This window comes from Dermatophagoides farinae, chromosome 1, assembly GCF_024713945.1.
Source record: "Dermatophagoides farinae isolate YC_2012a chromosome 1, ASM2471394v1, whole genome shotgun sequence".
NCBI classification, from domain to species: Eukaryota; Metazoa; Arthropoda; class Arachnida; order Sarcoptiformes; family Pyroglyphidae; genus Dermatophagoides; species Dermatophagoides farinae.
In genome coordinates, this window is record NC_134677.1 from 531415 (window position 1) to 555365 (window position 23951).

At 30.3% G+C, this 23951-nt stretch overlaps 8 protein-coding genes across 9 annotated transcripts; 1 reads left to right on the top strand and 7 right to left on the bottom strand.

Moving 5' to 3' along the window:
* Nucleotides 1–34: 34 nt before the first annotated feature.
* On the bottom strand, nt 35–2140 carry Atg4a (Autophagy-related 4a). The gene is made up of 5 exons (XM_047054284.2): nt 1779–2140; nt 1591–1707; nt 1101–1530; nt 955–1034; nt 35–890 (listed from the first exon to the last, which is right to left on the bottom strand). The coding sequence occupies exons 1-5, from the start codon at nt 1822–1824 to the stop codon at nt 76–78; spliced, it is 1488 nt and encodes a 495-aa protein (XP_046910240.2). The 5' UTR covers nt 1825–2140; the 3' UTR covers nt 35–75.
* Nucleotides 2141–2287: 147 nt separating this feature from the next.
* On the top strand, nt 2288–4355 carry LOC124492955 (carnosine N-methyltransferase). The gene is made up of 2 exons (XM_047055986.2): nt 2288–2762; nt 3242–4355. Exons 1-2 carry the CDS (start codon nt 2453–2455, stop codon nt 4312–4314), a joined length of 1383 nt encoding a protein of 460 aa, XP_046911942.2. The 5' UTR covers nt 2288–2452; the 3' UTR covers nt 4315–4355.
* Nucleotides 4292–5325, bottom strand: c12.1 (spliceosome-associated protein CWC15). Its single transcript, XM_047055985.2, has 2 exons — nt 5078–5325; nt 4292–5012 (listed from the first exon to the last, which is right to left on the bottom strand). The coding sequence occupies exons 1-2, from the start codon at nt 5206–5208 to the stop codon at nt 4382–4384; spliced, it is 762 nt and encodes a 253-aa protein (XP_046911941.2). The 5' UTR covers nt 5209–5325; the 3' UTR covers nt 4292–4381.
* A 16-nt stretch (nt 5326–5341) lies between these two features.
* On the bottom strand, nt 5342–8520 carry LOC124491636 (phosphatidylinositol-3,5-bisphosphate 3-phosphatase MTMR6). The gene is given in 11 exon segments (XM_047054316.2): nt 5342–5756; nt 5758–5810; nt 5877–6134; nt 6197–6323; nt 6383–6809; nt 6876–7055; nt 7129–7261; nt 7336–7470; nt 7537–7820; nt 7876–8161; nt 8245–8520. Coding segments are annotated over 11 exon segments (2205 nt in total). The 5' UTR covers nt 8269–8520; the 3' UTR covers nt 5342–5458.
* Nucleotides 8521–8557: 37 nt separating this feature from the next.
* LOC124491637 (enoyl-CoA delta isomerase 2) lies at nt 8558–10084 on the bottom strand. Its single transcript, XM_047054317.2, has 2 exons — nt 9331–10084; nt 8558–9262 (listed from the first exon to the last, which is right to left on the bottom strand). Exons 1-2 carry the CDS (start codon nt 9989–9991, stop codon nt 8670–8672), a joined length of 1254 nt encoding a protein of 417 aa, XP_046910273.1. The 5' UTR covers nt 9992–10084; the 3' UTR covers nt 8558–8669.
* A 1406-nt stretch (nt 10085–11490) lies between these two features.
* Nucleotides 11491–22201, bottom strand: LOC124493140 (telomere length regulation protein TEL2 homolog). Of its 2 annotated transcripts, none has more exons than XM_047056216.2 (4): nt 19676–22201; nt 19481–19596; nt 19306–19421; nt 11491–11628 (listed from the first exon to the last, which is right to left on the bottom strand). In XM_047056216.2, exons 1-4 carry the CDS (start codon nt 22141–22143, stop codon nt 11572–11574), a joined length of 2757 nt encoding a protein of 918 aa, XP_046912172.2. In that variant the 5' UTR covers nt 22144–22201; the 3' UTR covers nt 11491–11571. The 2 variants fall into 2 exon arrangements, with proteins under 2 accessions (XP_046912172.2, XP_046912171.1); XM_047056215.2 differs by lacking the exon at nt 11491–11628 and adding an exon at nt 16306–16592 and having other exon boundaries at nt 19676–22143.
* A 3-nt stretch (nt 22202–22204) lies between these two features.
* LOC124493142 (AN1-type zinc finger protein 1) lies at nt 22205–23269 on the bottom strand. The gene is made up of 3 exons (XM_047056218.2): nt 23150–23269; nt 23035–23077; nt 22205–22972 (listed from the first exon to the last, which is right to left on the bottom strand). Exons 1-3 carry the CDS (start codon nt 23199–23201, stop codon nt 22231–22233), a joined length of 837 nt encoding a protein of 278 aa, XP_046912174.1. The 5' UTR covers nt 23202–23269; the 3' UTR covers nt 22205–22230.
* Nop10 (Nop10 ribonucleoprotein) lies at nt 23261–23875 on the bottom strand. The gene is made up of 2 exons (XM_047056220.2): nt 23662–23875; nt 23261–23586 (listed from the first exon to the last, which is right to left on the bottom strand). The coding sequence occupies exons 1-2, from the start codon at nt 23759–23761 to the stop codon at nt 23456–23458; spliced, it is 231 nt and encodes a 76-aa protein (XP_046912176.1). The 5' UTR covers nt 23762–23875; the 3' UTR covers nt 23261–23455.
* Nucleotides 23876–23951: the final 76 nt, after the last annotated feature.

Here is a 23951-nt window from a genome sequence, read left to right on the forward strand (position 1 = left end):
AAAAAAAAAATTCGAATGAAAAAAATTCAAAATTAAAAAAATTCAAATTTTATTTTAAAAAAACGCTAGAATCATTTAAATAATTTCAAATTCTTCATCATCACCATCATCATCATCATCAACATCATCATCAAATGTTGATGCAGATTGTTTTTGTTGTTGAATATTGTTACAATCAAAATTTGGTGAACTTTTTAAAAATGATCCATGAATAGATTTGGATGTGGAACCGATACAATCTAAATCATTACCATCTTCATCATTTTGCCATTCATATGGTCGTGATTTCATTATCTCAAACAATGGCTGTGTTTGTTCATGAAATAATTTTCCCATCATCAATTGATGCCAATGATTAAATTCTTCTTCATTTTTACAGAAAAAACATAATGCTAATGATGGATCAAGTAATGAAATTGACATTCTATATGGCCGTTCACAATGATAGCTAACATCATCAGCTGAACGTTGATTTAATGATGATGATGTTGTCGTTGTTAATTGATCATCAATATCATCAATAATCATCATCTGTTCTTCATGCTGTAATAATCGTTCCAAATATTCACGATCTTGAGCAACTATATGGACATTCGATTGTGTTGTATGTGGATCTAAATAGATAAGATCATCACCACAACAACCAATAAAATACAGTGCATGATTTGGACGGCCACCAAGTATACCTAATGTTTGTGGAAAAGTAAATGTTGTTTTTAAAGCACGAAAATAGATTGGATTAATTTCCGATAAACCCAATCGAAGTGGAATGAATAGTATTAATGGTTTCCATTTTTTTAAAGTTTTCATTTTTTGTTGTTCTTGGCACTTTGTTTCATCATCATCATCATCATCATAATCATCATTTTGAGAAATTTTACAAGATTTTCCTAATTGTAAAACAAAAAGAGCAAAGAAAATTATTTTATGATTCCAAAGGTTCCAAATACTTACTAATATCATCGAGAAATACAATATTATCCATTGCAACATAGATGAATATATCGTTCATTTTATCAAACATTGATAGTTTCCTTTTGGAAGAAAAAGAACAGATTAAACAGATCAACAACAACAACAATGAAAGAAAAAAAATTCACCTTAAAACCTGTGCAATTGTATTTGGTCCAAACCATTGGCCAACATTTTTGCCTTCACAAACACCCATCAATGCAATCTGATGTATTGAATAGGATTCGGTTTTTTGATCATTAAACATTTTCAATAAATTCTTATAGATAAGATATTTTTCTAGTTCTTCATCGATTTTTCTTTTTACATCTTCTTCTTCTTCTTCTTGGCCATCATGGTCCAACAATTGTTTGATTGATTCAAGATTCGCATAATTCCAACGCCAATCACGACCCATATAAAGATTGATGAATGCCCTGGCCAATACCATTTGACCACATCGTAGCATACAACCCCAACCACTATCGGATGTAAAATTTGTATCACCAATTGGCTGAAAATTTCGTCGATATGTCATCCATATATTTGTTCGAACATCTGAACGTATTTCATTCAATTCTTTCAGAGAAAACACAAACAAATTTAGTATTTTCTACTAGAATTTGAATCAAAATTTACCATGTAAAGAGCTATATTTTTTACCCAATATATAAACAGGATCATCTGTTGGTGGAAAATCTTTCCTGTTTTCATCCGTTGATCCATGATTGTTAAAATCACGATTTAAATTAGTTACTGATGTGAATAAAAAGGTTTTTTTTTCTTATTATCATCGTTTACAGTTCAATCAATCAATTGATATTTACTTTTAGGTGCTAAAGAATTCAATGTTGAATATATGTCCATTTTCATTAGAGATGATTCGAATTTGATGAATTTAAAAAAAAATAAATTCAAAAAAAAAAAAATAAATTTTAACAAAAAAATTGAAAAAAAACGCTTGACTAGCCAATGGTTATTGGTTCGTAATGTACATGATTCTTTTGGATAAATGATGTTGGCGACCTGAAATTACAATCACCATCATCAGCTCAAATGAGTGGATATCTGCTGTCTGTGTGTGTGATTCATTCACTTGATGGTGATTACAAAATAACAAATGGAAAACAAAACAAAACAAAACAAAAAAATTAAATCGTCATCTCAGGTGTTTTGTATGTGGATTGGATTGTTTTGAAACGTACAACAACAACAACAAAAACATAATTTTCATTACCGTTCAAAAATGACGTATTAGATCACGTGATGATGATTAATTTAATTTAATTTTTTTTTTGAATTGAATTAAATTCAATTGAACAAACAAAAACAAATTTAATTAGATTAATAGAAAATTTAATTTACTCATTCTTTTTTTTCAAATACATGATGATGTGACGACCATGGAAAGCATTTAAATCTCGTTTTCTATTGAAATTTCGTTATCGGTTTTTTTTCTCAAGTTTTTTTTCTAAATACCAACGAAAATTAAAAACAAACAATGATGGGTGAAGAAATACAGCAATCAATTTTCGAGGTAAAAGAACCGGAAAGTGAAAAATTGAAAAGTTTTAAAAAAATCGAATACGAAGTTGCCGATGTTGGCAAAGTGATGGAAGAATTGAAAGTTGAATTGATAAAAATTATTAAAGGCGATCCAAAACAGGAAACAACGGCCATACATAAAGTATTCATTAATGATGAACTTGTACGTGAAATGGATTTCGTTAATGATGTAGTGATTAAATCTGATTCACGATATGAACCATGGACCTTTCTACGAATGGATCAATCAACATTTAAACAGATGCGTGATAATGCGGCCATAACTTTTTGAATGGCATAGAGAGAAAGATGACGGATAAATGGATGGAAATCATGCATTTTTTTCATTTGTTTTTATTTGTTGTTGAAAAATAAAATTGTAAAGAATGAATATCACATCACAATTGTCGTTGTTTTTTTTAAAATTTTCAAAAATCTTTTTTAACAGCAGCTATATTTGTGTGTGTGTGTGTAAATAGAACAATCATGTGAATGGTATAAAAATGTGCAATAAGCGACTGTTATTTAATTTTTTAATTTTCTATTTCTGTAAATAAATAGATTGTAGAATCCGATGTAAAAATGTCCGATGATGATCATCATCATCATCATCTAGATGATGATAATAACTATGAATCAATCAGTGATCAAATACAATCCGTATCAAATGAAACAATGTTAAGTGAGAAGGAAAATAACGAATCAAACAACGAAGACGATACTGTGGTTGATGAAGAGCTTGAAGAACAGCAACATTTTTTCGATATTATCAACACGTTTCGTTTTTATAAAAGTTATAATATGAAAAAAGTACAAAAACGAATCGATTTTGTTGGCACAATGTCCACAAAATATCAACAATTGTTGCAAAATTATTCCAAACATTTGACTAAAGTTCAACATTGTATTCTACATAATTATGAAATAATTAAAGTGATCATTGGCGATGCAGCTAAAATATTTCGTAATCATGTTTTTCTCAAAGACAATAGAAAAGAATCCAATCATTCATTGATAATGAAATTGGAAAAAGATCTTGATATTTCTCGTATCGATTCTATATTGAATCAAATTGTTCGTGAATGGTGTCATGAAGGCGCTACAGAACGTGAATCATGTTTCCAGCCAATATTGAATACAATTGAAGAATATTTTCCTTCACTTGTGAATCGAAATCAAATCAGAATTCTGGTTCCTGGAGCTGGCCTAGGAAGATTACCATACGAAATAGCTAAACGTGGTTATTCATGTCAAGGAAATGAATTCAGTCTGATGATGTTATTCGTTGCCAATTTTATATTGAATAAAATTGATTCTACCGATATGTTTACATTTTATCCATGGATATCACATTTTTCAAACAATCTTCAATCTGATCATCAAACAATACCGATAAAATTTCCCGATGTTAATCCTGCGACGATTTCGAAAGATGTAGATTTTTCAATGGTTGCTGGTTCATTTACGGAAATATTTAACAACCAACAACAGCATAAAAATGACCAATTTGATTGTATTGTCACTTGTTTCTTTTTGGATACAGCACAAAATATCATAAATTACGTGGAAACCATTGACAATATTCTTAAATCAGATGGTGGTTTATGGATAAATTTTGGTCCATTACTTTATCATTATGCCGATTCATCACAAGATTCATCAATCGAACCTAGCTATGAAATTGTCAAAGAAATTATTGAATCATTTGGTTTTAAATTTTTACAGGAAAAAACTAATCAAACTTGTTATTATACTAGAAATCCAAATTCATTGGTTTCATATGAATATCATTCGATTTTTTTTGTTTGTCGTAAATAAATTTCTTTTATTTTTAATTAAAAATGAAATGGTCCATTCAATGAAATACGTACATAGTAGCTGTAGCTTATTTAATGTATTTTTCCATAAATTTTTTATGAAAATCCGAACGTAATGTATCGTTGATGAATGATTTATCTTTATCTTTTAAATCATCTTTAGCACAATTTTTGAATACAACATCATCATCCCAACGTCTTTTCACTTTGAAATTTGTTGATTTACCAGCATTTAATAATGGATTTCCCGATAATATATTCTCCATACGTATTTTATTCTCATAATTTCGTTGTTCTTCTTCACGTTTAGCTTCTTCGGCGGCACGTTCACGTTTAATACGATTTAATTCGGCTAATAATGCCTGAGTATCATCTTCGGAATCTTCATCGGAATCCGAATTTACATCGTCATTATTATTACCGCCACCACCACCACCACCATCATCATCATCGTCGTCGTCATCTAATTTTTCATCAGCATCTAATTGTGATAAATTATTCGCCGTTCGTTGATATTCGATACGAGGTTTTTTATTCGATTGTGTTAAAGAATGATTTGAAGACGACGATGACTGCTGTTGTTTAGAATTGTGGCCACGTTTTCCATCCTTTTCTAATTGTGCTAAACGTTCACGTTCTTCAAGTTCTTTACGAAAATCTTTTGTTTTCACATCATCAGCTGTATTTTGTCCATGTTGTCTTTTTTATAGGAAAAATGAAAAATTAGTTTTATTTCCAATAAAAAAACAATCGATTTTTTTTACCTGTATTTCAATTTAAGATGAGATGGTAAATCTCTTGATGAATAATGTTTCGATAAAGAGCTAAGACTTTTTTCTCCACGACCAGAACCACCTTTGGCTGGTTCAAATGTTGGTCGAGCTGCTGTGGTCATGATTTAGTGATAATGATGAAAATCAAATCAAATCTAATTCTAATTGAAATAACAAAAAAAAATGACGTTCAAATGTCGTGAGCACAAATGCGACAAAAAACGATGCCGTTCATAAATGACATTTCCATTTGAATTTTGAATAAAATTAATTGAATTTTTGAATTTATTATCAGTCAAAATTTTTGTAATAATAAATAAAACATGCAATTAAATAATTTGTTTTTTTTTTTTTGTTAAATCAGAAAAAAATTTACGCATCAATTGAATTGGATTTTGTTATTCGTTTGAAACAATTACGGCATACCGATTTGAATGATACAATAGGCTGATGACATGGAAGGGTACAACGTTCACCTAAACATCGGACACAAAAAATATGTCCACACGCAAAACAATGTAATCTTGTGGAATAAGGCTCTAACGGTGTTGAACAGCTACAATTTTTAAGATTCTGAAATGATTGCCAATTCAATGATATGATTGAACAATCCTGTACAACTTGTTCCAATGGCATTGATAAACAATCTTCTTCGGTTTCATTCATGTTCATCATCTTGAATATTGTTTCCTAATTTCAATGAATTAGGTCTAGGAATAGGACTCTGGAAAAAAAATTTCAGATCAAGATGATAATGATAAAGATCAAGAACATTAATTTAATTCTTTACCTGATTATCAACGGTACGATTTTCATTCGTATCAAGTGATGATTTGGATTTTTCATCCTCATCAATACATTGTTGTTGTTGATCTTTAAGATTTTGTTCATGTTGCATCACTAATCTTTGCATACATTGTTCAACCACTTTTAATGGTCTATCAATTTCATCCAAATCGATTGAACCTAGTGGTCGAAATTTTTGTGGTTCACCACCATTTTCTTTTGGCTGTTGTTGTTGTTGTTGTTGTTGTTTTTGTGCTAAATACTGAAAAAAAAAAAACAGAAAATCAGAATAATTCGAATATTGTTTGAAAAAAAAATATTTACATTTTCCAGAAATGTGATATGTTTTCTCATTTGATCAATATGATGATATTTGGCTCGTAAAATATCTTCAAGAAAATCACGTGGATGAACACCAGTTTCAAAACGATTGTACAGGCCTCTCCAAAATCTAATCAAAAACGAAATGAATTAAAGTTTTTTTATGATCAAAAAAAGGGGAAACCTTACTTAATAAATTGTGGCGCCACCGATATTGTCAACATTGAATCCATTGGTTGATATAATGGATTTACATATTCAATGCGATGAGCATCCAAATAGCCCCATGCAGAAAATGTCCGTTTCGATAATCGTGATTCATTACGTTCACGTTCACAATTACGAACAAATGTGCCGAATTGAACATTGTAAACAAAATCATTTATATTGATCAAAAATCGTTCATTAAATTCAAAAGCACATGGATGTTGTTGCATTATTTGCCAAATAACATCCAAAAATTGTGTAAACACTGGTGCCATTTCACGATTATCACCATTAAAATGGCCACAACGATCAGTGAATTTATGGCCAAAAGCAAGCCAATCTTTTTCAATCAATGTTTGAAAACCATCAATCGTACGATAAAAAGGGTCTAAAATTATCGATGCTATCGCTGAAACGATATCAGATTATTGATTGATGATTGATTTTACAACAACAACAACAACAAAAAACTTACAACAAGTTTGAGCGGTACGATCCCAACCATCGGAACAATGGATAACAATGCTGATACCATTGTGGACAGCGTTTGCAATAAACACTGATGTTTCCAATATCGATTTAACATGACGTAACCAACCACTGCCTTCGACACCGGTCAAAAATGAATTCATTGAAGGTACACGAAGTTCACAAGCTACAGAGAAGAAAAAAAAATTAGTAAAAAAAACAAATGAACAAATCACTCAATAATAATAATACACACATACCATCGATCAATTTTTGTAAACTTCCACGCATAACATGAATATTTTCGATGCCAAAAAAATGAAATTTAATATTCTCATAATACATTTCATTTTCATATCCTTTTCCTTGTGCTTTATTGACCATTGCATTGATCTGTATGGAATTGATTTTCAATCATCAAATTTACAACAACAACAACAACAACAACAAAAATCAATCAATCCTACTCTTGGTCTTGTATCAACCACATACAAAAGTGGTGATTGTGGATTCGTTCGTCGAATATGATCCAATAATTTTTCATCTTCAATACAGCGAGCATTGAAACCAGATAATGGTTGTGCACAACGACATATTGAAGCCTGAATCAAATTGAATAAAAAAAAATTTAATGGATATTTCACCTCGACGGGAATCATTACACAAACCTTGTTCGTATAAAGATAAGACAATACTGGTAAACGTGATTTTGAACGAAATCTAGCACTACCACGTATAATATAATCATCGGCAGTACTTGGTAGAAATAAACATTGTGGATAAGTTTTACATAATTCATAATTTTTATTCAATGTTGATAATTTCCAATTATTATTTGGACAGCCCATACGTTCGTATTCTTTTTCCAATGATATTTTATTCCATCCATCATCGATAGTGAAAAATTCATTCGATGCAGTATAATGAAAACAATATAATTGTTCAATTCGATCTATATCGAACGAATGAATAGTGTTAGTGATTGGAAAATTAATTTTTAAACTTACTTGGTTGTGATAATTGAATCAAAGATTGATAAATATCATGAGCTTCTTTTTCTTTTGGTATCACAAATGTTATGCATAAAAAATGTTTACATCTCATTAATAATGGTGAACCAATCGTTGTGATGGGTAATTTTTCCACTGATGCAATCAATGAATGTAGGATCCATGTTTCACGTTGTAGGCCAGGATCTACGAATATTAAATGTGTTGCCGTCAAATAAAGTGTGCCGGTAGACGATGAATTTGACACTGTTGGATAACGATACAAGAATCGTACATTTTCAACCTGTAGTTGTTTTTTCAAATGGAAAAATTTTTTCATTTCATTTAAATAGCAAAAAAAAACAAGGAATAAAAAAATAATTATACCTTTGGTGTACGTATAAATTCCATTCTTTCAATCAGTCAGTGATCAATTTTCCATGAATAAATTGAACAATCGATATAATTATTGATGAACAATGCTAATCGATGAATAAATTCATGGCTGCCTGGTAATGAATGTAAATGAATGAATGGTCATAAAATCAGAAAGAAGATTAATGATTAACAATGACAACGACAACAACAACAACAACAGTGGAAAAAATTTAGTATTCGTGGAACAAAAGCATTGTCATTTTTTTTTATTTTACTTTATCATTTATATTTTGTCAAACAAGAAAAAAAATACACATGACCATTTGTGTTTAAATAGATTTTTTTTTATTATTAATTCTTAAATCAGCTGATTGTATTTGTAATCTGCATTTGTTTGTTTGTTGATGAAAAATCAAAAAATTCACACACACAATTCATTTTCGTGAATAAAATTTTTGTAATGCATCAGCACATTCTTCAGATGCCCAACTTTGTTGTAGAAAATCACATTCAACTTTGTTGATTTCATGTAACTTTAATCGGGTTTCTTCATTACGTACAATGCCTTTTGCATTGAACATTGAATTTGGATAACATGTTTTCACCAGTCCTTTTTCACTATATAGCCATTCTTCAAGATGATTTTGTAGTTTATCAGATGGAACGATCCGTGATACTAATCCTAAACGATGAGCTTCTTCAGCTGGCATTCGATAATTAAAATACAATAATTCCGATGCTAATGATGGGCCAAATATTTGTGGAAATGTATGTGTCGAACAACCTTCAGGTGATTGTCCCAACGATGAAAAAGGACAGGTGAAAAAAACTTTTTCCGTAGCGATGACACAATCATATAGGCCCAACGTTGTGAACATGATTCCAAAACAAGGTCCATTAATGGCACCAATTAACATTTTAGGAAAATCAATAAAAGCCGATACAAATTCTTGACAAAGGGCACGTGATACATCCATTGCTTTCGGTATATCACCATCAAATTCTTCAATGGCTCGTGGAAAATTATCTGTAAATTTAAAATTTTAGTCGATAATTCCACAAAAAAAAAATCTAGGCAAGCAAAACAAAACTTACTTAAATCATTACCACTGGAAAAATATGGACCATTACCAGTGATGACCGTAAATTTAATACCAGGATCTTCAGCCGATCGTTTCAAAGCATCAATCAGTCCTCGATACATTTCCGGTGTAAGAGCATTATATTGTTTGGGGCGATTTAATTTAATCCAATAAACTTGATCACGTTCTTCGAATACAAGTTCAGGTTCTTTTTGTTTTGTCGATTTATCCGGATTTTCATTCAATAATTTATTAACAACTTCAATGTATTCTTTTTTTGCATCATCTTGTGACATTTCACCTAACGATTTCCATGCTTGATATGTAGCTTTTTCACTTGCACTAAACATTGATGGTTTATCACCGGTACAAGGTCCAATACTACCTTGTTTACAGAGAGCAATTAGTCGTAATTTTGTATCATTATCAGCGTTGATAATTTTTGGAAAATTAGCAATAGCTGTTTGAAAATCTTTTTCAATCTGATCTTGATGCGATGATGATGATGATGATGATGAGAATTTTCGTTTTGTTAAATCATGAATATTTGCATAGCTGATTTGTTGAGCTTTCATCAAACTTGGCAAATAATTTCGATTTGAAATGAAACATTTTTGATTTCTTATCAATGAATTGCCAAAATATTTGGCCAAAATTCCAAGATTTCGATTCATTGTCTTTTTTTCTGAATAATTTCAATTCAATTGATAAACAAACACTTTCAAATGCAGGTACACAAGTAGCTCAGATGTTCAATTTTCTAAAATGGCATCGAAAAAAAAAATACTTAACGTACTCTATGAAGAGACCATCAAAAAAAATTCAATAAAAAAAATACGGATTTTTTTTCAAAACTTGAAATTTTTTCATTTCCGGAATCATTTGACGGTTTTTTATGATAAAATAAATTTTAAAAAAATTGAAAAAAAATAATTTATCGGGATAGAAAAATACATTTAGTAATACAAATACGGATGATGATGATGATGATAATGTGGATGTCCCGTGTTTGCCGTCGTCGTCGTCGTCGCTGTTGTTGTTGTAGATGATGAATTTGGTTGGAAATTTGCATAATTTGATTGATGAGAATGGTGATTAAAATAATTACAATCAACAGCAGCAGCAGAAGCATCAGCATTGTTCGAAATGGTCATAGATGATGGTGGTGGTGATGAAATTGAATTGATCGGAAGCGGAGAAACAATGTTTCCAGGTATAGAACTATGATTTAAATCATTTCCATATTGTGAATAATTCCAACCACTGTTGCTATAAATTGTTGTTGTTGTTGGTGATGACGATTGATTCGAAGAATGATGATAATGATAAACATTCGAATATAATGAATTTGGCGGTGGTGGTGGTGGCGGTGAACTCGAACATGTGGATGATGATGTAGTTGAGGGTGGTGGTAGCGGCAGGGATGGTGGTTGTGAAACAAACATTCCACCGGAAGATGAGGAAAATTGTTCATGAAAATTACCAAATTTATGAAATATTGTTCCAAGGAAATTATTCGAATTTTGTTCGACTGGTTGACAACAACTACTGGTTGTGGTTGTTGGCGTTGTTGTTTCAGATTTTCTCGAAATATTAAATGTTTGATTTTTCGAATATATCGATGAATCGTGTGATGATGATGATGATGATGTGGTGATGATCATCGGTTTGATTGTAGACGGTGATGGTGATTTGGAATCAAAATTTGAATAGGAAAAATCTATGGATGAATTCGATCGAGATTTTGTTCGATCATTTTGTTTTTGTTGTTTATCATCATCGACTGTATTTCCGATAAAATCTTTCGATACTGAATCATATTTAACATTACGAATTTTTTCTTCACGTCTCCATTTAGCACGACGATTTGAAAACCATACCTGTATACGTGATTCAGGCAGATTGATTTTTGTGGCCAATTTTTCTCTAGCAAATATATCCGGATAATGTGTACGTTCAAATTCCTTTTCCAATGCATTCAATTGATATTCAGTAAATGCAGTACGATTACGATGAAGTTTTTGTGTAACTTGTTCCGCAGCCATTGTCATCATTGGTGGATACATTCGATTATCATTATCCTCATGATTGGACATTGTTGTTGTTGTGGTATTTGTTGTAATTATTAAATTAGTTTGATGATGATGACTTTGATCATTTCGGTAATTAAATTTACCCGATGTATTTGATCGACGATTCGTTTTTGTTTTCAATAATGATGATGATGATGATGATTTAATAAAAGATTTTGATTTCATCGTTCGTTGTTGCTGTTGTTGTTGTCGTAGTAGGTATAAACATCTATCAACAACTAGAAAAAAAAATTGGTAAAGAAATGGTCAATCAACAGGTGAAGATAATTTAAACGACAAATGTTTCCTCTCTCTCTCTCTCTCTTTCTTTCTGTATGTTTATCTCTCCACGACGGTTTTTGGTCTATAGATCTATCGGTAGGTAAGTCGGTTATGATCAAAGTGAAATGAAATAATCAGGCATTAATCTTGAAATAATTACGATGATGATGATGAAGATTCGAATATCAGGTTTTTTTTTGTTGTTATAAATCACCAACAACAACAACAACAACAACAAGATGATAATGATTGGCCATGCTAAAGATTTATCATCAAAGAAAAAATTGACCGACGATTATCGTTAAAACTGTGGTCGATGATGATGATGTGTGGAAACATGAAATAAAAAGACCAAACAAACACCAACACACACACACACAATGTCGATGAAATGGGTGGCAAAATGATCAAAAAAACGACAAGAACAAAATATTCAAATATCGATATAAATCGATGACAGTCGTGGTCAAATTTTTTTTTGAAGAAAAATAATCTTGTTGTGTTATCACAAACAATCATCGAATACAGAAACTTTTTTTTCCCAAATAAAACAATATAAAAACATTCTCGATTCATGATGATGATGAAACATTTTTTGAACCTGAACTAAAGAAACGAAAGCTATGATGATCATGATGATGAACGCCTGCTGTCCATCCCTTATTATTGTTTTAAGCTCCACCATGGGATGTGCTAAAATCATCATCATCATCATCATATTATCTATGGAGAAAAAAAGAAGAAGAAAACTTGATTATTTTCTTCTATATGGATGTGATATTTAAGAAAAAAAGTTTTTCCACCATCTAGTGGTGGTGGTGGTGGTGGTGGTGGTCAAGTAGTAGTCTAATCCTTCCTTCAGAAATAATCAACTCTATAATGAAGCAAAATTTGGAAACTTTTTCGAATATATTCAAATCATTCAATGGCCATAACAATATTTTATTCTAGAAAAAATCTATAGGTGGATCGCAATGATAACCATGAATAATAATCGGAAAAAAACAAAACAAAACGTTGAAGCGATTAATGTCAAAAAAAATGTTGACAACGAAACTGAAGACCAAAGACAAAGTGGATGAAAAAACCAAAAACCAAAACCAAAAACCAAAAACAATCAAACAAACAAGAAAACATGTCACAGATTTTATCTACTCTAAGGTAATAATAACGACAAAATCTTATTATCGCATAATTATTAATAATAAAAAAAAAAGTTTTCTTATCAAAATTGTTCACTTATACAATTAACCAAAAAAAAAAAAAAAAAAAACAAAAAACAAACGAAAACAAACGAGACACACACACACACACACACACACATTTGAATATATTGTCTATTATGATTATGGTCAAATGATGATGACGACTAAGACAACGACGACGACGACGACGACAGGACATAGTGATGACACATGTCTATGCAAAAAAAAAAGATAAAATATTTGTCCATCTCTCTCTCTCTCTGTGTGTGTGTGTGTGTGTGATATTTATCTATATATATCAACCGCGTGTCAATAAGAATTGTTTTTGTTGTTGTTGTTGTTGTTGTTTTGTCTGATCCATCATCATCATCATCATCATCATCATTTATGACAATTTGAAGAATTTAAACTGACACATTTCACCTGAAGATTTACATTGCGACCAGATTTATCTAACCAGAATGAATTTTTCATTATTTCACCCATAGAAAACACACATTGTATTCAACATTTTTTTTTCGGTTATTTTCAACAACAACAACAACAACAAAATCAACAATTTTATTTCTAATTCATTTTGATTAGCCAAACGATGATCATGATGAATAATGTCCATCCATCCATCCATCCATCCATGCCGAATATTGTTCCAGTTGATCTGCCGACGATGACCACGAACGACACGGTAATCACACAGTTGTTTAATCACAGATGATGAATCCGTATGTAATATGTTTGGACATTTAGAATGAAAAAAAAAATCACTAGTCTTTTTTTTCATTTGATTTTTCATGTCAATTCTAATTAAGATCGATGCAATTCTTCTATGGTTTATCATTACTTGATTCCTTTACATTTTGTGAAAGAATTACATATTATACAAACAACAAAAAACATCAAATCTTCTGATTTTGGCTAAAATCTAAATTTTGTAATGATCAAAAAAAAAAAAAAATTCCAAATAATCGATTTGTTGAAAAATTCAAAATGATTCAAAATGGATGATGATGGTAATCAATTGTCATCACATCATCATCATTACAATGGGCAATCATCGAGATATGAAAACGAATCATGATCATCTCTTTCTGAATTTTTCTCTCTTTAGCAATCAATTTTCCTCATTCATAATGAGGATGATGATAACTAAATCAACATGAAACAAAAAGACAAACTTTATGTGTGTGTTTATTTCTATCGATCAATCGATAGAAATAAGAAAAAAAAGATATAGATTATTACATTAAACCATAATCATTCATTCATTCATTCATACATGCAGCTGCAATCAATCATGATCATCATCGATAATCAGCAAAAAATGATCATAATGATGATGATGTCGGCGACTGAACAAAACCAAACGGATAACCATAATTCGACATTGATTGAAAACATTGTCGAATTTTTTTCTCTGCTGCGCGCTATGCCAATTCAAATATTTATTCTTTTTTTTCAGCTTCAAAAATTGATATTTTAATAACTCAATTAAATTTAAAAAAAATGTTACCATTACTTTATCTATGGAAGAAAACAGGCAAAAAATTTTTTTTTTTTGCCTGTTTTATACTAGATTGTCCGATAATGGATGAGTGAGTGATTCATCATTTTGAATTCCTGTCCATCTAATATTTCATATAAATATTTTTGATCAATTAAAAAACAATCGATTAATCTATAATCGATCGATCGATTGATAATAATGATCCATGATCTCGTTTTTCTAGCAACAACAGAAAAAAAATGAGAACATCATCATGTGATGCACACACACACACACACGTATATCCTGCTGGTTAAATACCAAAAAAACGATACACACGTTTTCAAAAAACCAAAAAAAAAAAAATTGCAAAATTTCATCATAGTAAAATACAACCAGGATCACAGTATCACATAGATTTTCGGCTATATAGCCACCATTAATATTGCATGAACGAACGAACGAAAAAAAAATGGATAACCGTATATGTAAGTCTCGAGGTTTTTTTTTTGAATTGAAAAAAAATCGTCACCACACAAACACACACACACGCACACACCACGGCATTTTTGTTTTGTATCAATATCTAAATCTAAAATACTGAACAAAGAAAACATGCTGACTCTATATAATCACCAGCAAAAAAATTGACGATCATCCATACCACTGCCACCACCATTTAACCATCATCATCATCATCATCGTCACCTCAAGCATGTCTAGTCTGGTCTGGTCTAGTCTGGTTAACAAGATTATATGAGTTACTGTTTTTTTTATTTTTTTTGTTATTTCGTCTTTGAATTGGATTCATTTTTGTTTGCTTTTCTCGTTTCGTTTGTTGATCATGAACATGATGATGATGATGATGATGATCAAAAAAAAAAAACGCGTGCACATAAAAAACAACAAAAAAAATAACTAAAAGGAAATGAACATCATCATCATCATCGTTTGTTACAATCATTGAATGTTGCTTATTCATTCATTTCATTCTATGAAAATTTTTAAACGACGACAACGACGACGATGATGATGATAAACAACGTATCGTCTCGTTGAAAAAAAACCAACGTGGTTTTCTCTTCTTTTTATCATTTGCTCAACCGACAACGACAACGACAACAACGACGACGAAGACAACGGTGGCAAACAACGATCATCATCACACATCAAAGCTTCAGCTTCAATCGTCGATGACTTTTTCCCTTTGATTTCATAAAGAAAAATCATCACACTGTGTGTGTCACACCACACTGCGCAACACATTTTGGACATTGACTTTTTTCTTCTTCATTTTTTTGTTTCGTCAAGTTTTTTTTATTTTTATTCAGAAATAAAAAGACCTGGTGAGTGTTAATCAATGATTTTAATTGAAAGAAAACAAATCATTATCAGTGGTCAATAACAAATCAAGTTTTATTTTTTGATACCTGTATATTGGTCGATTCGATGTAGCTGTGTTGTTTGTTGTTGTTGTTGCCATTGCCATAGTCGTTGTCCTTTGTTCGTTGACGTCATTTTTGTTTTCTCGTAAATATCAATTTCAGAGAAATCAAATTTTAATTCATCGTCATTTGAAGAATTCTTTTTTCGCAAGGATAAAAGAAAATCCCTGTACGTTTGTTTTCAACTTTTCATCATCCTTGATCAATTTCAATCAATCGAATTGAATCGAATCAAATCAAATCAAATCAAATCAAAAACATGTCGAATGAAAATCAATCATCATCAAGTAAAACAACTGGAACGGAATCATTATATCAGGACAATTGTTTCACTAATTGTCTATCATCATCGTTGCCATCATCATCATCAGGTGGTGGTCAACAACAAACCAGTGATGGTTTTCATCCTATCCGTTATTCATTTCAGAAACAACCATTTGTTATCGGTGTTGCCGGTGGTACAGCATCGGGAAAGGTATATAATCGATATCAATCGGAAATGAATCAATAATGTAATTTTAATCCATCCAAAATCAACAATAGTCGACAGTATGTTCAAAAATCATCAAACGACTTGGACCAATTGATCCAAAATCCATTTATTTATCACATGAAAAACGTGTTGTTCGTATTTCACAGGATTCATTTTATCGTAAATTAACCGATGAAGATCGTCAAATGGTTGACAAAGGAATGTTTAATTTTGATCATCCATCAGCGTTTGATGTTGATCTGATGGTACGTACATTACGTGATGTTTGTGATGGTAAAATGGTTCGTGTACCAATCTATAATTATAATGAAAATGAAATGTAAGTTTTTTTTTTGTTGAAATACAAAATCACAAAACAAAACAAAAATTCAAATTGTTTTTTTTTGTGTTAAAAAAAAATAGCAGCGACAAAGAAGAGATAATTTATCCGGCTGACGTAATACTTTTCGAAGGCCTGTTGTTATTTTATTTTCCTGAATTACGTCAAATGTTTCATATGAAAATATTTGTCGATACGGATCCAGATACACGACTATCACGTCGTGTTATACGTGATGTTAAAGAAAGAAATCGTGATCTAAGCCTAGTGTTGGCACAATATTTGAATTTTGTTAAACCTTCATTTGAAGAATTTTGTCTTCCTGTAAGTGTATATAGTGTGTTTGAATATGACCCAATCAATCGATTAATTCATTTATTGATTGATTGATTATTTATATAGACAAAAAAATATGCCGATATAGTTGTACCACGTGGACCTGATAATGAAGGTAATTTTTATTAATTGATTTTTTTCGCTATATTTCAAACAATGTTGCATGTTCATAATCAAAAAAAAAAAAAAAAAAATTTGGCCGGTTATTTCAAAGGGGTGGTAAAAAAAGGGTTAAATTTTCAAAAATCATACTGACACACAAACAAATGCACAGAGACCAAAAAAAAAAAAAAAATATAAAGAATCTAGGCCAATGTTATTTTGACTACAGATAAAAAAAAACCAAACACGCTACACACTTCACACTACTCTTATCTCTACTTATCTTTTCTTTTCTTTCTTTATTATGATGAAAATGATGATGATGACTTATATTATGCTTTTTCATCCCATCCAAACAAAAACAACAACAACAACAAAAAAATATTTATCATCAAGTGGCGGTCAATTTGATCGTAACACAAATACATTCGGTTGTTGATCCTACAATACGACATCGAACAATAAAATTTGGCCGATTATCATTGATTAATGATAATGGTGATGAATTTAAAAATTCACCAAAAAGAAAATTATTGTCATCATCGTCATCATCATCGTCGACATTATCATCATCATCATCGTCGACATTGTCGTCATCGATGGTTGAGAAACAAAATTCTCTTATTAATGGCTCAAACATTGTTAACGAAGAAAAAGGTGAAAAACCAATCAATGGTATATTGAATAAAACAACAAAATCGATTCCGGTTCAAATTCGATATCCTAATAATGGTGGTGGTGTTTACACCAATGGTCATCATCATCATCATCATCAAGCATGTGGTTTATTGGCTGATAAAATTGATGATCTATATCTATCATCATCAGCACCATCTTATTTAAATAATGGAACCATAAAATTCACCACCACCAATCATAAACCATTGTTGATGGTCAATCATGATGATAATGAATTGAAAAATGATCTGGCTTTTCATCATCATCATCAAAATCATTTAAGGCCATCAAACCAATCATCATCATCATCATCATCATCGACGATATCTGTTTCATCGACAACAACAGTAACCGGTGTGGAAAACACCAATAATGGCCAATCGGCTAAAATTTTAATGATTGCAAGCCGTTAAAAAAAATTTATTAGACAAAGTATTTGTGTGGATGGATGAAATTTTATAAATCAAAATTTTACAACAAAACAAAAATTTCAAAAAAATTTTTTAATTTTACACAAAACAACAAGCAAACATATATTGATTTTATTGTGATTGTGATTTTTTTTCATTCATTCTTCTCAAAAAAAAAGTAAAACAAAAACTTTATCTTATCAGATTTTCCACCACTATAGGATGGATTTGGACATTTTGAGATTTATAAATTCAAAGAAAAAAAACCAAAAAAAAAAATCTGTGATTTTCTAGCTTTCCCTCTCTCTCTCTCACTCTCTCTCTCTCTCTCTCTCTCTCAATCAATCAATCGATTAAACCGGGTAGAATTCAATGAAACAAATCAATCAACCATTTTTTTTTAAACCGGAATATGAAAAGGAATTCTGTAGGGAAAATTTTTTTTATAAAAAAGTATTTTTTTTTATTACTTGCATTTTCAATTTTTTTTTGTAATCTACAATAACCGAACCGGGCCAATATTTCAAAATTTTTTTTTTTGTAATAAATTTTCTTTCTTTCTTTCTTTTTTACTTTCAATTTTTGATTATGAACAACATATATTTTTCATGTGATATGAGATGATGCAACATTGAAATGTTTTTTTTTCAATTTGAATCAAAATTTATTCGAAACTTATTATTCACAATCTATTTTCTTTCTTTCTTTCTCTCTCTCTTTTTTTCCCATTTAAAACACACATACACACACACACACACAAATCACTATTATTGATCAATCAATGCAGTTGCAATCGATTTCATTGTACAAACAATAAGAGATTTGATTACAAATAAAATTAAATTTCAAAAAATCATGACAACAACAACGACGACGACAAACAACAACAACAATGATAACAATAGTGGTTCAAATTCGACACCTGTATCACCTGTTGTCAATAATAATGAACAAATGACAATTAAAAAATCAAATCATCATCACCATCATCATCATAGACATCGAAATCAATCGAAACCAATGGAAATTATACGCACTAGACATAATAGTGATTCAAAAGAGGACATTTCATATAATCGATTAAATCCATATGAATAAGAATAAATCTCATTATCAACCGAAAGTCACATCATCACATGTAACATTGATTTCACCATACTCACCGATGATTGTTGCTGTGTCAATTGTGATTGAATTTGATTGACCATCTTGTCCAATGTCATCATCACTTGATATGCTTTGATCATACAATTTTGATTTAAATCATCAATGATTATGTCTGTGTGAAAATGAAATCAAATTATTTATAATTAAAAAAAAATCAATATCAATCCAAACCTTGAAGCCAGATTTTAAAATCAATCATTTGATTTGATAATTCATTTAAAAGATAATGACCAGGTGTTGATTGTAAGACAATCTTAAATGTTTGAATGATTGCTGAACGAACATTGCTGTTTGAATTTTGAATAAAAAAAAATGCAAACAGTAAATTAAATTAAAATTGTAATCAAACACAAAAAAACAGCGAACCTTTTCGAATGATTACGATAAGAATAAATGAATGGCAATAATTCTTTTGACATTAACATTGTTTGTGAATGTTGATGACAATTCTGTAACAGGATGCCCAATGCCAATATTAATGATTCAACAATGAATGAATCGATATCGTTGATTTTCAATTTTAAATCCATTTTTTCAAAATCACGTAATAATGGAAAGAAAAAATATTTTGCAAATGGCACGAATCGATTCGATGATGATGACATTGTTGATGATTCTGAATGTTTTTGATGATAAATTGGTGAAATAAATCTTGTATTGGATTTTATTCGCTGTTCGATTATGGATTTCCAATTTTGCTGTTCAGAACGATCACCATCATCATTATAATCGGTATCGATAGTGAAAAAATCACGTTGAAATTTTTGATTCTTTTCACTGATTGATAAAAGTTTCTGACTGTTTTCTGGAATTGGTTTGATAAATTTATCATGATCTTTATATTTAAATGGCTGTAATTGACACAGTTCTTCACTGGCTTTTGTCAATACAGCAAGAACATCTAAACGATTCTGGATGGATATATACGGTGCATAGAAACGATCAGCTAAATAGCTGGCAACAATTTTTGGTGATCCAACACAAAGTGCAATCAATGAATTCAGTCGTAATTGATCGAAATTTTCAATACCACCATTATTATCTAAATCTACAAGTATTTTTGCCAAACGTAATGATACCGAATCCAATTGATTATAATGATCAGTATTGGCACGAATTATTTTCTCAGCTGATTGTAGACATTTTTGTTTCCATTCAGATTTTTCGTCATCACTACATAGTCCTTCAATCAAATCTTGCAGATAGATGGGCCGCTGTTTAGAGCTATCAATCAATAGGATATCTTGAATATTTTTCTGATTTTTCAATATTGAAGAAGTGCCCAAATTTTTCTTTGTAAAACGAACATCATCACCGATTGGAATATCATTTGAAATATCATATGGTTCTAGATCATCATCGTCGTCATCATCGCTATCAAATGTTGTTGATTTCATCATATCCACTATATTAACATTATCATCAGTAGTAGCAGTGGTTGTTGTTGTTTGTTCATCATCATTGGTCATCATAGATTGTGTGGAAATTTCGTTTTGATTTTGAACATTATCAAATAATTGATCCAAATCGAATGAACCAAGATATTTTAAATGTTTACAACAATCATCATTTTCTAATGCATCAAGTTCTGGAAATTTTGGCAATTCAATATCGATAGAATTGAATCGAATGAAAAGATCAAATAGAATGACTGATGTAGTGAGGCCAATATTACGAAATTCTTGCTGTGAACAAGCCAGATTTATTGTCGAACCAATAAAAGTTGATGATTGTAATTTTTTGATAATTTTTTCCATATCTTTGACATTGCTTTGATTTTCTGATAATAATAATAATCTTGTAAATAAAATCATTAAACGACAAAAATAAAATTGCTGTTGATATTGACGATAATTGAATGCATTAGAATTTGACCATGCATCCATTACATTTAGTGAAGCATTGATGAACCACTTGCGATTCGCACGAAATAAATAGCCCAATAAATTATAGATGAATTGATCATCACGATTATTATTATTGTTATTTTGATAAACAACCAATGGACAATGATAAATGAGAATGAATTTGTTTGTCAATAGAAATTCAATTTTCGATAATAATGAATCATGATGTTTGTGTAGATAATCGAATGGAAATAAAATTTCCATCGATTTAGGACTAGATGAATGATGCAATATCATTTTGAATAATGGTTCTAAAAATTTAGACATTTCAGAAATGGTTGGTCCATCATCATCATCCTCTTCACGGTGATATGAAAATAGAATATGTTGTGTAATGATCATCCATCGAACATCATCGATTAATTTATTGAATAAATTTTCAAACAAATGAATCCAAATCAATTCTTGATAACCACGTAGACACAAACGACGTATAATACAATGCATATGGTGCATAATAAATGATTCCATAGCTTGTTCAACTCGATATATTCCATCAAGAATCTGTTGCAAAACCCGACAAAGTCGGGCAATGTAATTTTTTGTTTCAAATTTATGTGGATAACCAGGACCATATAGATTTGCAATCAATTCGGGAAATGATACCAAAATGTTGATAAATTTATCCAACTCAAATGATGAATATTTCATCGTTTGTTTCCGGATAGATGTTGTCATGATAAGATTTTCAAAATTTTCCGATTCAAAAATGACATCGATAAGAATCGCAATCATTTTATCACGTCTTAATGATTTTTCTTTTTCAATCAATAATTTTTCAATAAAAACATTGAATTTGATGATTGATCGAGACGATAGAATATACTGGTGAAATTCATCATATTTTTCAGCATCATTTTCGATTCCATTCTTTAATCGATCAATATTTTGGGCAATATTTTCAAAATTATCTTCGATCGAATCCATGATTGATGATGAAATGTAAACAAAATTTTTTCAAAACAATGTGCTCGACGCTATTCATAAATGTGGTAATAATATAAAAAATCGATTTTAATTTTCCAGATATGTTAAAATCAATAAATCAGTTGAAAAAATGACATTATCAGCTAATAAATCTTTCAAATGATGAGAAAAACAAAAGAAATTCTTCTGTTTTTCACAACATTTTCGTTGATCATTCGTATCGATTAATAATCGTTCACTAGTAAGAATTAATTTTGGTGCATTCCATTGATTATTCTTGTTGATCAGTGACCATTTCTGTGCTAACCAATCAACACATTTACCAATGGACCATTCACGGCAAAGAAATATTGGTTCATCACGAAATTCTTTACATTGTTGATTGTAGCCAATTTCATTTGCAATGAATGAAAGATAAAAATATTCACGTTCTTCTTGCGGCGTTGATTCAAGACCAATGGCTTTGGATTTTAATTTCATTAATGCCACTTTCAATGCTAATGGATTATTTTTGGCACCACGATTTTTTACATTCATTCCCGGTTTATATACCGACCGTATTTTGGCTAATATTTCATCGGTTTTTGAATCAATTTTCTTGTCATCGATTTGATTCGATATGAGTTTCAAACATTTATGATCCACTTGATGACGATGATTTAAACAAAATCTTTTCATACAATGATTACAAACTGATGATTGTGTAATTTGTACGGAATCTATGCAAAAATGGCATTTAATAAAATCATCATTTGATCGATGATCATTGTCTTGATTGGATTCATAACGTTTTTCTGCCACACATTCATGTGAAATTCTATGATCTTTGCTATTTCAAATGGAGAAATCATCATCATTTTCAGAATCTTAGAATCATCAAAAAAAAATTACCAGAAAAAATTATTACAATCAACACATTTGACTGGTAAATAATCTAAATGATGATTGTTTTCAAAAGAAATTATTTGAAAAAAAAAATTTTTCAAACAACAAAAAAAATTATTACCCAAAATCGAACAAATGGAACAATGTTGACCTAAATGTGGTAATTCGGCCATGATTAACGAACAAAAAAAAAATTTAATTTCGGAATTCAAAGTTTATAAACAAAAAAAAATCATTTGTCAGCATTTTTTTTTATTGGTCAGTTTATACTCGACAAGTTACACACATGTGTACATTAAGATGTTGTGGTGACATTTGCGAAAAAAAAAAATTTCAAAATTCAAAAAATTCATCATTTCCGATAAATAAGCAATCAATCAAATCCAAATTGTTGTTAGTAGTAGTAGTAGTGGTGGTTGTCCAATTATTATTTTGTGCATCCATTTTGTTGTGATGAACCACCACCACCATCGGCATTTCGTTGTGTTAATAATAGGCCAAAACGTTTTTTAATCATAATTCTTTCATTTGCATAACGATCATCTGGTGAAAAACGAGCTACAAAAAAAAAAATAAATTTAGAACAAAAATTATGGCACTGAACAAACAAACAACATTCGCTTCATAATATACCTGGATGAGCCGAAAATGTTGGACGTCCAAATGGATCAACTTTGGCCATAGTATAGACACGTTTATTGCTTGTATCATCCAGATAATACATTAGATACATTTTGTTTTCTTTTGTGTAATTAATCGATTGAAAAACCAAACCAAACAAACAAAATTAATTTGAATCAAAATTGATTTCTTTTTTTCTCTCTTCCAACACACACACACAATATATGTGTAATACAAAAAAAAATGACCATGTGCTCATGGCAATGAGCATGCTCAGAATTTTATTTTCAAAATTCATAAAA